The following is a 21,165-nucleotide window of genomic DNA, read 5'->3' as shown; positions in this document are numbered from 1 at the left end:
CGGACATGTTTCACCTGAGCCCAAATTCTGGAAAACTCGCCGAGGAGCTGCAAAGGGGTTTCTTTAAATAATTTTGTTTAAAGGACGTGGGGGACTTTTGAATATAACGCCCCCTCCGCTCGTCCAAAATTACATCGCCGTTCTGACTGATTTATATTCTTAACTTGTATTTGTGACGCGACTTTCCAAATCTGGATTTATGTCGAAATTATTCTTACATTCTGGAGATCGCCGGAATGTAAGTATTTAATTACTAACTGTGTCACTTGCACGAAATTTATTGCCTATGTTTTCTTCTTATATATAAGTTAAATTATTGCAAAGTTCAATAAAATCCGTTCAGTAGTTTTTGCATCAAAGAGTAATAAACATACATCCCTATTCACAAAGTTTCGCGGTAGACAACCGTGGTAGTCTATATAAAATGACCCACTAAGTTTTGTTGGTGTTCGAATACGATATACATAAATATATATTTTAATGAACATTTTATTACCCCACCATTGTATAATGTAATAATGTAATGTAAAAATATATGTTTCTATGAACACTTTTCATAGAAATATATATTTTTACATCTTATTCGAAACAACAGCAGTTACTAATTTTAATTAAAGATTATTGTTGACAAAAATATAAAAATATGTAAATGGATTTCAACTAATAACCTTAGAGGTCTAATTCGCCTCTAGACCACGACGTTCTTTACCTTCGAAATTGCGTCAGTATTCACCAAAAATTGAGATAAAATATTTAAGTATATATAAAAACTTACTATTGTTATAAAAAATACTATTTAATGCAATTTCCAATCATATTTTGTTATGAAAAGGTAATGTTATACTATGTATAACAATATTATCTTTATGTATCGACGTTATCTCATAGGACCCCTATAAATCTGTATGAAATACATTGACACCATGCTGGGTTCAATTTTATACCCCGCTACGAACCCTACGCAAACTTAAAGAGTTTTTTATCGATATATCTTGAAATTATTACTGCTATTATATATATATGCTTTACTAGTTAACTCGCGTAACTTCGTCTGCATCACACTTGACATTTATGATTAAATTTCGCCCAATTTACATCCTTAATCATTACATAGTTAAAACAAAGTCGCTGTCGCATTCTGTCCGTCCCTATGTATGCTTAAATCTTTAAAACTACGCAATAGATTTTGAAGCGGTTTTTTTTAATAGATAGTGTTATTCAAGAGGAAGGTTTATATGTATAATACATGTACATACGGGCGAAGGCGGGGCGAGTAGCTAGTTATTATAAATGTGAAAGTATATATGTTTGTTACGCTTCCACGCAAATACTACTGAACCGATCCTCATGAAATTTTCTACATATGTTATTTAAGGTATTCGAATGAATATAGGATACTTTTTATTTAAACAAACAAATATTTTTTATATAAAAGCAAAAAAACAAAATATTAACGTTTTGCAACCAGTAATGAAGTTATAAATCAACTTTCTACTGTAATTATCAACGGTACTTATTTAGTGGATTCAATGCCAGCGAAGCTACGGGTAAAATCTAGTATTATCATAATACGAAGATTTGTTATACTCCATTGAGTATATAGTGTTAATGCTATATTTTGAAGTTTATAATAATACTAGCTGTGCCCACGGTTTCACTCGTATGAAACTTATAGCCTATGTTTGTTATTCTGATTTATAACTGTAAAGTTTCTTAAAAATTAGTAGTAGTGATTGTTTAGTAGTTTTTGCGTGAAAGAGTAATGAACATCATCATCCATACTCACAAACTTTCATTTATAATGTTAGTAAGATTTCTTATAATATTACTCAAAATGAACTAGTTAAATCTTAAAAAATGTATACAATATTGAAAAAAAATTCTTCTCTAAATAAATCTCGACACAATTGTAATTTGAAATATCACAATGCCCTTCACACTGTCCTGGGTAACCTCGTCTAAAATATTGTATTCATTTCAATGCCCTCGGGCACTAATTTCATATTCAGTGACAGGTTTTCTAAGAAATCAAATTTGTAATAGACGAATATATTTAATAAATATGTACAAGATAATTGATATTTTTTTGACATGTCTCATTTATATTAGTGCACCGCCAACAATCTTTCTCTGCACGACTCATGGTTGCCTGGTAGAATACTCCGCAAGGTGTTAAGTTCGCCATTTATAGCCTATGTGTTATTCTGATATTATAAGTAAAGTTTCATTTAAATCCGTTCAGTAGTTTTTGCGTGAAAGAGTAACAAACTTCCATACATACTCACAAACTTTCGCGTTTATTATATTAATATGATAAGATTATTTTTGGGTATTGAAGTTAAATAAATAAAAGAAAAAAAATAGTACATCTCCTACAGTGAAGGGGCAAGCGGATCCAATTGAAGTCAGTTAGTCCATTGTGAAGTATTCACCAGGAATTTACCATGATTGTTCCTACCATCGTGGTAGAATCTTCATTAATACTCTAGAACCGCGTGAAACAACAAATTAATATAGAATTTGTTCATGTAAACATCGATTACAGAATAGTGAGTATGTGTTACCTTATCCAATTTTGGACGAAACATTTTGCATACATGCATATAAATGTTGGTTGACAGTGCACAGTACTGTCAACCAGTTTATTATTTATTTATTACAATATTCGGTCTTTTAGTCTTTTTTAATAGTGTTGAAATATAATTAATTGATTAAATTTATAGTGAAATTTAGATGTTTAGTTTATAGTGAAATTTCAAGTAAATTTCACTATACCAATCATGGTAGAAACATTTGTATTCATAAGTATAATTGTTTGTATCGGGCTGGGTGTTTTGTTTATTTACATATTTACAAAAAATGTATTTATCTATTTATATCAGCTGTCTAGTATCCATAGTACATGCTTAGCATAGCTTAGAATTAGATGGCGCTGTGTGAATGTCGTGAGATATTATTATAAAAGAAACGTCGATAAAAATGCTACGCCTATATACAATAAACTCCCTCTATACTAAGGGTTCGTTACAGGATCATTTGTTTGATAAAAACTGTTTTATGACAGATCATAGATGCAAATTATTGAAAAGACGAGTATAAACTGTGCGAGTATGATGGTGGTAAACAAGCATACGGCCCATCTGATGGTAAATTGTTGTCGTAGCCTATGGACGCCTGAGACACCAGAGGAGTCATTGTGCGTTGCCGGCCCTTAAGAAACCTTATTACTATATAACCCTTCTTGAAAAACCCCATGCTGTAGTCTCGTGAGAAAACCTCGGTAAGAAGTTCATTCCACAATCTAAGTATACGCGGGAGGAAGCTCCTCTGAAACCGCACTCCGAGACCACTTGGGTTCTACCGTGTGGGGACGAATTCCCTGTTGATAGCGAGCGGTGCGATGGTAAAAGGTAGACGGAGGCATATTTATGTATATACCTAATAATTCTTTTGAATTTAAGGATTATATTCGTATAATATCAATATTTGAGTTTTATATCGTGAGGCGTTATCTAAATAGTGTTATTGATCCAAAACCTACTTAGATAAAGGTCTGAGTACTTTTGAAGTATTCTTGTTGGGTATGATCGTAAAACATGATTTTATGCGATTCCAATAAGTGATGGCATGTATCGTGGGTTTACGTGGTTTTTATTTTCATTATTGACACATATGGATATACATTGTAGGTTGTAATATTTTATTGGGAGTGATTTCTATTCGGCCACAGTGATAGAATAAAAAGGAAGTAGGTCAGTCAAGTTTCTTTTATGTATTTTGGTTTTATATTTATGTCATATACATCTGTACTAATACTAGCTAATCCCGCAAACGTTGTTTTGCCATATAAATTAAAATCGCTTTTATAAAATAGGGGCCGATGGTATAAGGGTGAAAATTTAGGGTTTTATGTGTTTTAACGCCATGTTATAAAATATGAAAAAAAAAATTTGTTAAAAAAATAAAAAAAGTTCAGGGTAGACAACCATACCATTATGACTTGGGGTATGAAGAAAGAATAGATAGTCGCCTTAGTAGTACTTACATTCAGTAAGTACTACTAAATAAATGCAAAATTAAAAAAATATCGGCCAACCCGTTCCTAACTAACAATGTGACACGAGAATTTTATATATAAGATTATGAAGAGGCAAAGTTTGTGTTTGAACGTTCGGGGTAATTTCCGATATTACTGATCCGATATTGAAAACTCTTTTAGTATTCTATTCATAGAAAAAATAAAACTTACATGAGCTATTACAATATTTTTAAAATAGCAATAAGAAGAACAGAAATGATAAAACAAACAATGTAGGAGATAGTCTATATCTTTATAAAAATATTCTGACTAATGTATTTTTTAAACTTTATTCTGTATAAGAATTTCTATATAATAATAAAGTTTAAAAAATATATTATTCAGAATATTTATGTAAAGATATAAACTATCTCCTCTTAAAAAAAAATATGTTATCAAATAACATGGTACTGAATACAAAAATAAGCATAATCAAATATGTTTATTTAGGCCCTCCCAAACAATTGACTGAAGTAAAACATGCACCTTAAAACGATACAGCATATGAAAAACAAAATGTCCCCACTGTTGAAACATAAAACAACATTGTCGCGGCGCGAGTCGGCGAGCAAAAAAGCAAACGGCAAATATATGAAAGCTATAACTCATCAGGCCTTCATTGGCCCGGTGCCAACTTCACTTGAGCGGAATGAGCGGAATGTAAATTCAATACTGTACGTAGAAGCTACTTGCCAGACACTATCCTAAACAGCACGAGAGGCGACAGTCTTCAGTTTGTGTTCTCATAATTCATGAGATTTTTACTCAAAAAAGTATAAAAGATTAGCTGTGTCCGCGGTTTCTTCTGCGCGAAATTTGTAGCCTATATGTTAGTCTGATGTATAAGCTATATTATTGTAAAGTTTCATTAAAATCCCTTCAGTAGTTTTTGTGTCAAAATGTAACAAATATCCATCACAAACATTCGCAGTTATAATATTAGTAAGATGTAAAAATTATAAGAAAACAAAAAATTCTCGACATTATTCCAGATTCAAGAAAATGTGACTTCTATTCATGATCGGTGTAGTCTGTCGAAAAATATAGTCATTGTCATTTCAATGTAGAAACTGTGGTGTCGTAAGCGCAAAGAAAATTTGAAGTTAGAACTCAATTCAAATGTTCTTTTATACTATCGGTAGAAAAAATAAATTACAAGTCATGATATTGTAAACAGAAAAGTAAGTACATTCGTTAAGTAAGATGTCTGCCTTAAGGGCTTATGCAATCAGAATGAAATTTCGACATAAAGATACTTTTATTTTAGTTGAACTTTGACAAATGATCGAAAGCGGTCAGAAAGTAATGTGTAATAGTTTGGTTCTTTAAAATACTAAAATTGTTACAAATACTTATATAGTTTTGTTTTGTAAATACACAAATAATATAAAACATCAAGACAAATACAAAATATTCATACTCAAGAATAGAAATGTTTGTATCGTGCAAGAAATGAAACCCGCGTCTATCGGAAGTAAGGTATGCTAAACTGCTAGAACACTGAAGCCAGTCAGTGCGTTACTAATTACTACTTCGGAGGACAAAATTTCACAAACTACAACCCATATATAGCGTACAAGAGCACGTTACTGGGCAGCTATAATGGAAGAGGCTGAGGTGCCCAGGCAGCAGTTATAACAAATTCTACCTAAAATTCCATTACGTTCCAATACACGCTTATTTGATTAAATCTATAATTTGAAACTATTAGGATAGACAAATTGCTTTCACAATACTTTACTCTCATTTCCGATGACCATTGAGACAGAAATTGTCTGTATAAAGAACATCCCTTTATTCACTACGGAGGGACCTCGCGTCGTTGTATCAAGGCCCGAGTGGGACCCAAATTTTATAAGTCTTAAAGATCAAAGTGCTCGGTCAAGCAATCTCCTCTGCCAGGCTCCAGTTATAAAGTACCTTCCAGTTATTATGGCGAAAGGATTTCCTTTGGGTATACGACGGTTTATTTTCTTTGAAGTGATTCTTTTATCTAGTATCGTTAGCGTGCTCTGATTTTTATATATTTCGTGTTCCGCGAATTGGGCGCAATCGATAAATCAACGTGTCGATGTATATTCGCGTATAAATTTCTTCTTTATCGCACGCGTTTTGGGTACGTTTTCCTCGTAAAATATTGAAAATGAATAAAGTTTTTCCCTACGAACTTTGACAGCACAATTTAAGATTTTGTCCCGCAAAAAGTAATTTCAAATGGTAACATTAGTAGTATGAATTCGACACGGAAGTAAACTGTGTTGATTGGTAAACGAAGTTATGAAAATTGATTCGAAACTAGAGAAAATATCGCCTGTGTAATGTACTGATGTATTAGACAAAATTTCTTTTTTTAATTCTATTAAAAAATGCAGTCTTTTTTCAAATAAATAAATAAAAATGGAACATAAATAATCAGGACCTGGATATTAGGGCCAGCAACGCGCACGTATCACCCCTAGTGTTTTAGGCATTCATAGGCTACGGTAACCATTCACCATCAGATAGACCATAAACTTCATTGCTACCATCATGGTATCTTCTTCTTCATCATCATCGTCACCTCTTTCCGTTACGCGGAGTCGGCTTTCCTAATCTTGAAACGCCATGCCATTCGCTGGTATCCATCATCATTTGACAGGCCTAAGTCTTACTTGTCCCTATGGACATTAGTCTGCCAGGTAGTAAGTGGCCTGCCTCATCCTCTTTTCTTTGAACTGTGGAAAGGAACTTCTTCGCTACGTCTTTATCGGGTTTTCGCAAAATATTTCCATACCACCTAAGTGTTTGATTTTCTTTTCGTAATATAAAAAAATATTTTAAATTTTATTTTGTATATATTATATATATGATATGATTTTCTTATCATATCATAGATAGTTTATGTATATGATTTTCTTTAACTAAGGATTTTTTGTTATTTAATTGTATCAGTTTATTGGAATATTTATATAATAATATTGTTTTTTATATATTAATTTAATATCAGTGCAAAGCCGGGTCGCAGCATTAAATAATATATAATTTTAAAAATATTATATCATTTTGCAAATGTTGTAACTTATATTATAACACAAATAATTAAATCTAATCAGAAATAATAGGAAAAGTATCCGCCCCAAAGCTTTTCCAACACGTCCTAAGAGAATTTAGCAAATAAAATACCTGCAGGTTAAGTAGGAGTCCGTAAGGGAATACAGAATTTCGCGTCGATACCTCCACTCCCCTGAGATAGGGTTATCGCTAAATGCAGTATTCAGGAAAACCTTATTTAACAAACCTTATTTAGCTATATTACAGTATGAAGGACGATATATTTTAATTCAATCTGTTCACTTATCCTATACTAGCTGACCAGCGCAACTTCGTCTGCGTTTAATTTCCTCATCTTTTGCAATATTTCATGGCGACGCCGCTCCTATTGGTCGTAGCGTAATGTTATATAGCTCAAAGCCTTCCTCGACAAATGGACTATCCAACATAAAAAGGATTTTTCAATTCGAACCAGTAGTTCTCAGGAACTACTGGTTTGTTTGAACGCGCTATTCTTAGGAATAGCGCGTTCAAACAAACAAACAAAACACTTCAGCTTTATAATATTACTATAGATTTTAAAATCAAACTAAGTTCTCATTATCACTCTGTATAACTTATGTTTTATACTTTGAAATGTTCCAATCGTAATATATATGTACATATATGTGTGTTTGTACTATCCTTTTGTTCTTGTGAAAATAAAACAAATATTTTGTACGAATGTAAAGGATTTTGTATTTTCCCTCCATTGATATAGCTCAGAATGACAAATTAAAAATTAAAGTGGTCTGTGTTCTTTTTTTTAAAGTTATATAATACAATATAGTAAAATGAGGTTGCATAAATTTATAAGTGATAACACCTAACGTCTGAGACAATGTGTAAGTTTATATATTTATTTATATTATACCTGTCTAATTAATCGTTTAATAATTCTAGTGTCTTATGTACGCCATCTACCTTTTCTGTGTACATTACTCCTCTCTTCCAGGTTGTTTGTAAGAAACTGCTTGTAGCGATAATACCGAGTTTTGTTATTAATTTTCTACTTGCTTGAGTTTATTATTGTTATTATATTTTTTATAGCATAGCATAGATAAATAGATAAAACCTTACTAGGAGACGAACGAGCTTGCGGCTCACCTGATGGTAACCTTTGTGTGTGTGTGTGTGTGTGTGTGTGTGTGTGTGTGTGTGTGTGTGTGTTGCCGTCCGTTTAAGAAGGAATAAGCTCTTTTCTTGGAGATTTCAAAATCGTATCGGTTAAAAAGTACACAATGATTCCACAATGTAGTTGGGTGTGGCAAAAAATTCTAGAAAATCGATGGAGAACCACCATTCATATAATTCCGGTGATCAGATAAATCCTATTACCATCAAATAGATTGTAAGCTTGTTTGTCACCGACGTAGTTAAGAAATGATATGTATAGAGAAGATGTAGAGAACCCTACAATACCTGCATCTGTGTGAACCTGAGAGAGTTCGCTAGCGGATTATTTTATTCAATATGATAGTACTGACTTAATATCTTTCATAACCAACCCGTGGGGGCGTGATGCGAGTCACGCTTCCGACGTCTCACTACCGGATAATGTAATATCGCTTATGTTTGCACGTGATGCATAAACCTATTTTTACACTCTCCTTTATGTGTACCAAAGCGTTTAGTATCCCACTAAAAGTTTATGTACATCGCTGGATTGAATAGCTCCAACCTGTCCGCAGGTCTTTGGAATTATTATGGCAACTATCGAGTGTTGAGAACGATCTGTCAAAATTGGGAAATGGACTTTAACACTCTGATTTTAAAGTAAATTTTCCAAGATATTTATGATATCGCAGTTTATTAAGCTTGTAATATGGACTCTATTCTCTTTATTTAGCCTCTCATTTGGGCCGTTGTGCATATATAGCCGAGATTATTAAAGTTATCAGCCTTCCAAGAACGCAAAGTTCTCCTTGCATCTTTACAGGCTTCGCGGAGCAATCTCACCGTTCCGAGGATTTGTGATTTGTGTGCGTTGTGTGGCCACTGCTAGTCACTCCAAGATTTCATAAGCGGCCGTTTCTTCAGCTTCAAAGTAACCTCGACTAAGACAACTGTAAGTGGGTAATGTAATTCCACATGATAGTGGTTACTGTATTCCCTCTTATTGTATATACATTGTTTAAGTAGTAGTATGACACAGTTCGAGACTACTTTCTTATACTATCTTCAATTCATTCGGATTTATTATTTTTGTATATTTAATTTAGTGCTATTCACAGTAGTTTCTATTCACACGTTTCGACTTGTAAATGTAAACTTACAAGGATTATTTAAAAGAGCAACACACAAGTTTCTTGCTCGTTCTTCTTGTGATGAGACCGCTTTCCGAACGAGTGATTGAACGATTTATTGTCAACTAATAACATTAACGTGTACAATTACAATGATACTACATAAAATTACACCATTATATTATTAATTGGCAATATAGACCACACTCAGCATATTCAAATAAACTTAATTTAAGCACTTTTGAATACTCATAACATTTTTTTTAACTGGTAGTTAAAAAAAATGTTATGAGTATTCAAAAGTGCTTAAATTAAGTTTATTTGAATCAATGATTTTCTATTCCTTTCTATTCTATTATGTTATGTTCAATTCTGTTCTGTTCTGGTCTGGTCTGGTCTGTTCTTTTCTGTTCTGAAAGTAAGAAATAAATTTATTGTCAACTAATAACATTAACGTGTACAATTACAATGATACTACATAAAATTACACCATTATATTATTAATTGGCAATATAGAGACCAGACTCAGCATATACTGCAGTTTACTGTTACGGAGCTGATATTCTGTGTATGCCATGAGTGACCACAGAATGGCAGATCTTTTTTTTATAGGAACAAACGTTCTTGCGACTTTCCTAACGGTAAATGATTTACTGCCGCCCATGAGCAACCGCAACACCAAGGAAATTGGAAGTGCAATGTCGTATCGGTTCGGAAATACCATTGCTGGAAGGTGATTCCATAACGTGGATATGGGAAAAACTTTCTAGAAAAAGGCACTTCTTCAATATCTTGCAAGAGTGAAATAAAGAGGATTTCGTTTCCCTTAAAAAATGAATGAGTACCACTAATTTAGTTGAAATGAATTAATTTTACAGTAAACAAGGTTACATTAGTTTCCAGAGGAACGGCTGTGTGGGGACCAAGTGCTAAGTGAATAGAGTTGAAACTCAAGATGACAGGTGGTATCTTCAGATGAAATTTTAATCTTTAATACTGTAAATGTCTTTCATTTTCTAGAATTAAAACGAGCAGAATTAAGAGAATTTTCTTAAATATATACATACTTTTTTGTTCTTAGTTTTAGTTATGTACTTTTAAGATAACATGATAATATCAGTCCCATCTTACCTTATTTCTAGTATTATAGTCTACGTCGTCGTAGTTTAAAAAAAATGTTAATAACAATTTTGTTAGCTGCGTTACAAGATCAGATAGTATACGATTCAATTTAAAAACTTTAATAGAAAAACGGCTATTGCATATATATTATAGTAACTAAAATATTGTATAATACTTTATCTATGTTCGTGTTGTATACTTTATTTAGAATAGGAAACGCATTTTTATCGCGTAATTATTATTTATAGTAACTAGAACGTAGCTGAGTATGAAAGAATGAGTGAATGACATAAAAGTGTGGAGTAAAAAGGAGTGATAAGAAGAATGAACGATTTCTAAGAAGATGATGAAAAGACAAAACGATGTGTTACAATTAAAAAGTATTGTATGTTAATAAAAAGACGAAGAATGACGTATTTGATTTTATTCAAAAATTTTTTTTTGTAAAATCCGGTTTTATGTAGATATGAGTCATGCGAGGAATTGAAGCTGCGACAATCCGAAGAATGAAGGCCGAAGGGTAAATTGCAGTCGGTTAATTCTACTGAAAATAGGGAAATAGCCTCGATGGTCGCAGCTTCGATTCCTCGCACGACGCAAACATTAGAATTCATGAGTATTTATGTTTGTGTTGCTTTGGTTTTCTACTCATATTATTGTTATATATGTGCAGGTATAAGTAGATATAGAGGTAGCTGCGTCTAACTAGCTAAGTCGTTAATAAATAAATAAATGCGTAACGATTAAACGATAAAGATGATCTCTGTGTTTGCATATCTGCCCCGTATATACACATAATAATTATGTATGTTTTACAAATATAAAAGTATTTGTTGCTTACTGTCCATAGTATAAACTCTGCTTAGTTTGGGACTAGATGTTGCTATGTGAATTGCCTTGGGTTATTATTAGAGTAAGCTCAGAAATAACGGCCGATAGGGATCAGTGGAAGAAGACATTCTGCACCGAACCCAAATAATGGGATAAAAGCAACGCAGTGATAATAATCATTACAGGAAAATTCACACAACGCCATCTGGATACAAATTAAGCTAGTCAAATCTTGTGTTATGACTACTAGATAGCTGATACAAATACATATAATTTTTTTTTAAAAAAACACCCAGACCGATACAAACCTTTGTGCCGTGTGAGGAAATGAACCCGCGACCATTAGAAGTAAGGCGGTGTGCTAAGCCTCTAGACCACCGAGGCCGTCAATTATGATACTATTACTATTTTGTATAGTTGTGTTTTTATATTCGAATTTTGTACATGTTGTTACTACAGTTTTCTCACTACTATGTTATCAGGGGTTTTTTATTGTGTTGTTTGGGCTATTGTCAGGTCCTTGGACCTGTAGCACTGCGACCTACATAGATCTATTGTGCTCGCTCTACTTAGACCCGTTAGGGACAAGAATTGAAGGATATTCTTAGGAGCGATTGTTTTTATCTCCTCAGGATAGAGTGTAAACTTACCAAAGGAGATATTTCGCTTATGCACGAGTAGGTTACATCTACATAGGATGTGTAGTGGCGTTTCCTCTTCAGTTTGTCAAATTCTGTTTCTGTTTGTTCAATTTGCAGTGTTCTGTGACGGCCCTGTTCATCAGACGTATGTTGTTTTTACTCAATAGCAATAGTCTATTGTTCTCAGGTAACAAGATGATATTCTAAAGTGATTTTGCAATCAATAAAATCAAATATGCAAGGCGCGGCACTGGGCCGGGTATCGTGAAATATTTGAAAATTAAAAATTCCGCTCCACAATAAGACCCCGGTATGGAATTTTATTCAATATCTGCTACAAAATTCTGTTATAAATGCTACGCTGGCAATTTTCGACTTTGGTTTCTGATAAAATACAATTAATCAATTTAAGTGGAAGCTGCTGTGTTGTTTGTAATAATTCAGGAAAAAAATATGCGAAAAAAAAAATATATATATAAAAAAATATATAATCATATGTAACACTTATAAATAAAGTTTATTTGAATAAATGATTTTATATTCTATAAAACTGCCAATGATTCTCATCATGTATGTAAGTCTAAAAATTTGTAATCTAACAAAATATATACGTGATAAGGGTTGTCTACCCTAACATGTCTTTTTTATTTTACGGACAGATTTTTTATATTTTTATAATATGGCATTAAAATACGTGCAACCCTAAATTTTTACCACTATATCACTAACCCCTATTTTTTAATAGATATATATGAACTTAATTTTTTTAAAGTTAACGTATTTACTTAAGTTTTAGCTAGTATTAGCTGTAGCTATATATACTCTTCTTTATGGACAACCAATTTTCGGACTTCATTGAATTTACACCCGTATTGCGACACGTGTTTCGCCTCTGAACTGGCATCATCAGACATTGAATAGAGTTCGGCTATAGCTTGGAAGCATGGTGGTCGTAACGCTTCGAGTAGCGTACTCTGTAGTCCTAATTGAATATTTGTGGTCTCATACATGATAATAGTAGCAGAATAATAGAAATCAGTTATATTATGAAATACTTCCGCCAAATAACACCTAAATCAATAAAATGTTATGACATTTTTTTGCAACAATTAATATGGAGCCGCCGGTAAGTAGAGCCTATGTTATGGGTACTAGACTGATATAAATACTTAGATTTTTTTTTGTAAATACATACATAATATATGTACATAGAGAACACCCAGATCGATATAAACAATCGTTTTAACGAATACAAATGTTTATACCGTGCGAGGAATCGAACCCGCGACCATCGGTATTATATTTTGGTGCAGTCTAATATCAGAAATGATTAATTAACACTGAACATAAAACTAAACTATTTATTTATGTAACAATTAATTAATTAAAATGTACAAACCGAATAATAGTTGGAACTACATCTCTCTATTGCCAATTGGAAATACAACAATCCGACGGAAAGCGTGAGCCAAAGTTGGCGAACATGACTCCTACGTGTGCTAACACTGATGACCGTGGCGATGATGGATTCCTCGTGATACAGAAGACGAGGCACATAAAGAAGACCAACCGGAACCACTGTGGCACTGCACTCACTGGGCCCAACTTCCTGCTGCGTGCGGCTACACCGACCACGGCAGTGTCCCGCCTTCACTACGCCACTAAGGAGCAGGACATTGTCGACTACATAAGAATCAAAAGAAACCTGACATTGAGGGGTGTCGCACCTGGAGTCGAGCCACAACGCGAGTTTCAAGGCATTTGTGGCCCATCTTTATGAAGAAAGACTACTGGCCGAAGGGTGTAGTGTATCGGCGCTACCGTGGCAGATTGCCGTCGTCAGTGCCGTGCCCACACATACAATTTGTGTTAATTTTTTTTTCTTTTTTTGCTCTTTATTTTGACACATACAGTCATTAAAAATTATATATTATACATTATTACTAAAAAACAAGACATTGAGTATCGAAAATTAGTTTAACGGTAGTTGGCGGTGCGGGTGAAATAAATATTGTTTGATTTTGATTTAAGTGGACTGTATCTAAATAATCTGACGGGTACGTGGATTGACACGATACACTGTTAGGTTGGTGATTGAGAACTGCTTGTGAGGATGGAACACAAAGAAAGACAGTTCTGGTAAGGAAGGAGGCACAGTACCTTTGAATCGTAGGTTGCAGTGCGGCGGCTATCGGTGTCTTCTGGTCCCAGCGACTTGCTTCACAACAATGGCACAAACACAATGATCTTAAACACACTAGAGCGATGCGGTGGATTAAAATGTTTAATAATTATCACTAATTACAAAAAATCTTGATCGTAAGCGCGATCAATGTCAACTTCAGCGTTCAATTTAACAGTGACACGCGAGCGCGATATGACACTTTCGATACAACCGAATCTTCTCGCTCGCACTTAAAACAAAGGTATGTGCAGGAATAGGAGAGGATGAAGGAATTAGTGTAGTGCCAATCCTTAGAAAATTAACGTTTCGTACCACGTTAAATTATCTATTTCAACAAACTATTACTAATAATAATTATATAATAATAAACAAAAATGTAATGTTATATGGCGCAACCAGTAGTATTTACTAAAATGAATCGCTTCGTTGACATTTAATAATAAGCTAAATATGACAATTAGAGATCAACACTGATTTTTGTAAATTTGGTTAATGCATACAGTACATATATCTATTATACTTATATATAAAATTATAAAAGTACACCATAAATACAGTAAAGACAAAGTTGAGTAATTCCTTGTCTGTGTATGACGCCTATTTTTTTTTTTGTGTTTTTTTTAAGATTGACTTTTTATAAGTTGCAAGTGAGACATTAATTTTACAATATTATTTTATATGTATTGTAAGAAGCACTAAATATGATGGATGACTGAAGCTTTGAAGCCCCAAGTAGCGCCCGTGACTTGTGACACGGGTGTAGGTTTAAAAGGCCCTTTTAGAATGCATTAACACTCACCTTCACTACTTGCAGCTTCCCCCCAGGCCCAACTAAGACCGGGATAAACCCATTGCTAATACAATTCACTTTAATATCCAAAACACAACTGACACGTTCTGCGCTCGTCGACTGAATGCCGCGGCTTACGCAACGATAGAGGATTATTCAACTACCGACCTCCGTATTTATAGACCAAAGTCAGGGTAGTAGGTTGCTCTATAAATACTAGATGGCGCTATTTACAATATTCGTAATAATCCTTACATTGAGTACTTCTTCATTAGTACTATAAACAAACTACCTTCTTTTATTATATTTTTAAAATATCGGATTTTGTCTACATTAATGATGTGAATTCTAACAGTATGTTTATCTATAAGCTATTTATAATGTCTAAACAGCCAGACTACCGAAGCCGTCAAATTACTGGATTTCAAAGATCGAGATGTCTTCGCAACGGTGAGACATTGAAGCTAATTTTAAACATTATCTCGAATTCACTTCAATTACGATACAATGGCGGTGTGCCTGAGATAAATAGAGGCAGTCGTAACGAGCAGTGGAGCGAAGATATCACGCGTTAAGAATACAATGGTATCTTTACACTAATGTAGGCCACAATAGGCCCGCCAAAGGACCAATATTATGCATATAAGATAGATATAGGTAGATATATAGAATATGATTTATTTGCATTATACAATAACAGGAGATTGTAAATTTAACGGATTTACAATCTCCTGTTTAACATGGTTTAAACAAATGTAACTTAAATTGTACTTGTACGAGGAGATTGTATTTAGCATTCTTGCTATGTTAGTCATTATGGGTGTTTCTATTGCCGGAGAGTTTACAATGATCAAAGATAGTAATATCGTTAACATTTAGTTTTTAAAACGATATTAGCATAATAATTATCTATTAAGATTGTGTTTAATTCCGAGGTCAATTGTATTTAATATTCTTGTCTGTTAGATGTTATGGATGTTTGTATCACCGAAGAATAAGTCGGTAATGTAGATTACAAAGGTTAATGTCGGCTATATTCGATCCGACTACCTTTAGAGTGATAGTATATCACTACTACTCTCTAATCTTCAACATATTCTGTAAATTATATTCCATATAAGTTTTTGTCAAAAAAAAAGAGTTAAAAAATAAATATTTAACAAAAAGTAAACAAAAATAGTGTTCATAAAATTCCCACCTTTATGTAGTTTTTCCTTTGCCTGTTATCGAATGTGATAAAAACGACAGGCATTCGAACAGGGATTCCAAGTTTGAAAATGTACGAAAAAGGTTGGTATTTCCGGTTAGCAAAAAATAGCAGCATAAAAAATAATGGACGTATATTGCTTGTTCTATTTTTAGAAAACTACGAATCACTGTAGGGTATAAAAAATTTGAAAGTTGCTACTGGAAAAGTGATTACATTCCTTTTTCAGTACATTTTTATTAATTATTTTATACGCGAAGTTACTTGTTTATTTTATGAATACTATATAGAGTCTTGCCTACAAATATTTATTCCTACTAATGATCAGCCTAATCGTTTTTTTTTATGTACTTTTAGTATATTATTAACAGAGCATACGGCATGTACTGAAGAGGCATCAGAGCGTATGAACATGAACTCGGGTATGGTAGTTTATCTAGATTTTTTTTTAAACACAGGGGACAAACGAGCTTACGGCTTACCTGATGGTAAGTGATTACCGCCGCCTATGAACACCCGCCACACCAGGGGAAATGCCAGTATGTTGTCGGCCTTTTAAAAAAGAATAAGTTCTTTTCTTGAAAGTTTCAATAACGTGGAAATACCAATGCTGGACGGTGATTCCACAATGTGGTTGTGCGTGGCAAAAAGTTAATTTAGAATTAAACTGGGATAGTTTTCAGGGGTTACCGCGTGGGGGTCGGATTGACTTAGTTCATTGTTACCATGGGTAACATTAGTAACAATTCTGCCCTTTATACTCTCTTGCCCCCATCCTTGCATCCATACCGATACTAGCCAAATAGAAGCTGACTGCACAAAAATTGCATACCAATTTAAATGTCCAAATTACTCTCCGGTGATGAAAATATCTATAACAAAAATAATTAATTGAAGATCGGTATAACTAAACCGCCATTGTACCATTTATTTTTTAAGTCATATGTATCCTTCTGTTTATAATCAATACATAGTATAAAACAAAGTCGCTGTCGCTGTCTGTCCGTCCCTATGTATGTTAAAATCTTTAATACTACCTAACGGATTTTGAAGCGGTTTTTTTTATAGACAGAGTGATTCAAGAGGAGCAGCAGAGGGCGAGTACCTAGTCTGTACTATAAAGAATTTCAAACAAAGTAACAAAACTAAATTATTTCTAGACAAGTTCATTCCTTTCCACATTCGGTTTATAGTCTCAGAAAAATGTGGACATGTCCATTCTTTCTTTCAATATTACGTCGACAGTTGACAATGATTCTGACTACCACAAATAGGATTACATCTTGATGATATATATATATATGTATATATTTCAGTGTAATGAATAGGTATATTATATAAGATAGAATTAATATTCCAGAAGCGCGGTTTACACTATTTAATAGTTTACTATGAATGTAAGGTTTTCCATATAAATAGATCGCGAATGAAATTGGAACATTCCTGACGTAATTATATTAGCATTTTCCTACTTAATCTGTATTTACACGTGTAATATTGTTTATTTACAAGTGGATCTTGTATAATCAAGTATTAATTTAATTATTTCCCATTCCGCAACCCTCTTTAATAAATAATTATTTATTTATTGAAGTAATCAACAGTTTATACAATATGTATATATTGCATTATTTAGTATATTATATGATAAGTAAAGTCTATAACAAATTAGTAATCATTATTACAAAGTATAAAACAAAGTCGCTGTCACTATCTGTCCCTATGCATGCTTAAATCTTTAAAATTACGCCACGGATTTTGAAGCTGTTTTTTTTTAATAGATAGAGTGATTCAAGACGAAGGTTTATATATATAATATTACATAGCATAAAACAAAGTCGCTGTCGCTATCTGTCCCTATGTATGCTTAAATCTTTAAAATTACGTCACAGATTTTGAAGCGGTTTTTTTTTTAATAGACAGAGTGATTTGAGAGAGAGGTATAACACAAATATACCCGTGCCAAGCCGGGGCGAGTATCTAGTTAGAAATATTATAAACGCGAAAGTTTGTTAGTATGGATGGATAGATGGACGTTTCTTACTCTTTCATACAAAAGTTACTGAAATGATGTTGATGTAACTGTACAGTAATAAATAAGTTAATTTTAAGCAGTTAAACAGTAATAATAAGAATATTCCGTGATGTATCTTCATGAATCTATACATCTATACATATAAATAAAATTGGAGTGTCTGTTTGTAATATTGAAATAACTGTTTTTTACTACATGCATATGAATATAAATACTGTACATACATACACCAAACATTTTTTTTATTTTATAATTTAGTCTGTCTGTCTGTCTGTCTGTCTGTTTGTTCTGGCTAATCTGTGAAATGACTGGACCTATTTTGACGGGACTTTTATTGGCAGGTAGCTGATGTAATAAGGAGTAAGTTAGGCTACTTTTATTTTGGAAAAATAAACCTAACTGCCACGCGGACGAAATCTCGGGTACGGCTAGTAAATAGTAATTATATATCGTATTTTTTTTTATAATACCCCTGGATAATTTACATAAAGCCATCTAGTCCCAAGGTAAACAAAACAAGAAGTATGGGTACTAGATAACTGATATAAATATGTTGATATTTTTTTAATACATACTTAATATATATAGAAAACACCCGATACAAATAATACTCACGACTAGTCAGCTAAATCGCTAAACTACCGACGCCGTCAGTATGTACGTGTATACGTTATTAATTTTGTATCATTTCTGAGTTAAAAACCAAAAATCCATATGATTATTGGAAATTTGAAGGTGCGTCTGTTTGTTAGGCTAAACAAATCTTTGCGTTTCGTAATAAATTTTAATGCTAAGATAGACTGTATGACGAGGACGAACATGGGCTAACTTTTATCTCAAGAAAAAAAAAACAGATCAAGTCGCGGGTAAAAGGTTGTCTAATATAAACTAAAAATAAAAAATAAAAAATATTACTCCAGTTTTCTTCGAAGTTAAGTATTAAAATATTTTTTTATAAATGACAAATATATACATAATTTATTTTTAATATGTCTTTTAAATATATAAAAAAAACTAAACAATATTTATAATTGATATTTTAATAAATAAAAATTTAGCAATCACCAAATCACTAATGTTACATATAAAATCACCAAAAATAACATTTAAAAGAATCAATAATACGACTAGCTTCGCTCCGTAGCCGGCTACGTGGAGATGCTACGCCAGTCGTCTGGGAGCCGTAGAGCGCGCTACACGTGTATTAGCGTCCGCCGCGTAGCAGTCCCGTACAATAAATTGTGATCGAAAAAATGTGATACTGCTAAATGAAATACTTGCTCAACATAATCCTAGTGGCGTTTTGAGTGTGTGAAAAAATGGAGTTCAAGACTTGTTCGCTGTTGTTTCTTTTCTTCTGTTCAGCGGTTGGGAATCCGGCAAAAATGGGTCAGTACTATTAATAAATAATTTACTTTCTGCGTGGCTACCTTTCTATATTGGCAGTTTGACGGATGGAGAAGAAATTAGTTATGTTTTCTTTACTTTTCACGGATAAATGTTTATTTAATATACTGGTAAATTCTGTATGAAATATATCGTTGATTTTCCTGTGAAGTGCTTACTTATGAAAAATAAATGTGTATTCTTATAAAATATTGAATACTAAGACATAAGGTGGACATATATAAATCTAGCTCATTAAAATGTCTCATTTGAGTAATACAAGCTAAAAGTTCTGATTGTATTGAGCAGGCAATTGAAATTGGTGATGATGATCCATTAATAATTTCTTACCACAGACATATGTATAGTTTAGGAGAACATTACAATTCTTGTGTTGATGATAATTCAGATATAAGATATAAATAATTAATATGCTTATATACATATTTTTATACCTATGTTTTACTAGTCGACCCCGCGAACTCCATACCGCGTCAGATTTAAATAATATGTCAAAGGTTTTTTGAAGTTTAGTTACGCAATAAATTTCTGAACGAACCCTATTTGACAGATACGAGCAGTTTGTATGCAATTTCTTCATATTTTACCTAAACCTTCCTTTGAGCTCTACAAATATTTCAAAATCAACTTTAGCCAAATCGGTCCAGCCGTTTACGAATTTTAGCAAGACTAACAAAAGTAATTTCATTTTTATATAACTGGCTCCGCGCCTCGGCTTCTCCAGGGTGTACATGTATTATATATAAAACTTCCTCTAGAATCACTCTAAAAAAATCGCTTCAAAATCCGTTGCGTAGTTTTAAAGATTTAAGCATACATAGAGACAGACAGTGACAGCGACTTTATTTTATACAATGTAATGATGACATTGCAATAAACATTATTTCATATTTAATTTTTTTTGTGATTGTAATGTAAGAAATTTATTACCTAGACTTTATAAAGCTGTCTGCGTGGGTGCCTCAATCTCGTATATCTCAGTAAAACAAAATATTCCTTTGGAAGCCTTGTTTCGGTTGAAGGGTGATATTAGGCACTGATATTAAATTAAAATAGACATGATATCTTAGTACTCCGAAATAGTAATGTATGAGTTATCAGATATCACATGATAACGTGATATCTGTAGTTCAGTTCATGTATATTGGTGACGGTTATTTACCAGTAGGGTGGGCCGTCAGCTTGTTTGCTATTGCTATTGTAGTTACACAGAAAAATATCCTTTACTGACCTATCATAATCACATAGATCGTGGACCTATGGAGTAGATAGATTTGAGAACAAGTGTGTAATACTAATTTACAAATTCAATAAGGCAAATACTGATGGATTATAAAGAATTGAAATCAAGGGTAGGTTTGATACAAAATTATTGATCCATGATTGTGTATTTCATATTTGACTGTAATGAATTAGTGCTAATTGGTAGTGTGTATTCTCATATATCGAATTATACATTAAAATTATTACAATTATTTTAAAGTAAAATACGCAAGTTTCTTTCTTGTTCTTCTTGTGATGAGACAGCGTTCCGAATGAGCTGTACATTTAAAA

General features: G+C 32.9%; 1 protein-coding gene across 1 annotated transcript in view; it reads left to right on the top strand.

Annotated features, from left to right (window-relative positions):
• Positions 1-19,392: 19,392 nt before the first annotated feature.
• The window catches only part of LOC131846297 (uncharacterized), a 125,986-nt gene continuing 124,213 nt past the window's right edge, over positions 19,393-21,165 (top strand). Inside the window, exon 1 of the mRNA XM_059195562.1 lies at positions 19,393-19,593. Within this exon, the coding sequence (XP_059051545.1) occupies positions 19,524-19,593 (70 nt within the window). The 5' untranslated portion in view covers positions 19,393-19,523. The remainder of the gene's footprint in view (positions 19,594-21,165) is intronic.

The sequence above is a fragment of the Achroia grisella genome, unplaced genomic scaffold (genome assembly GCF_030625045.1).
Source record: "Achroia grisella isolate CSIRO2021 unplaced genomic scaffold, CSIRO_AGI_Agris_v1 utg509, whole genome shotgun sequence".
Taxonomy (NCBI): domain Eukaryota; kingdom Metazoa; phylum Arthropoda; class Insecta; order Lepidoptera; family Pyralidae; genus Achroia; species Achroia grisella.
This window is presented reverse-complemented; position numbering and strand designations above follow the sequence as displayed.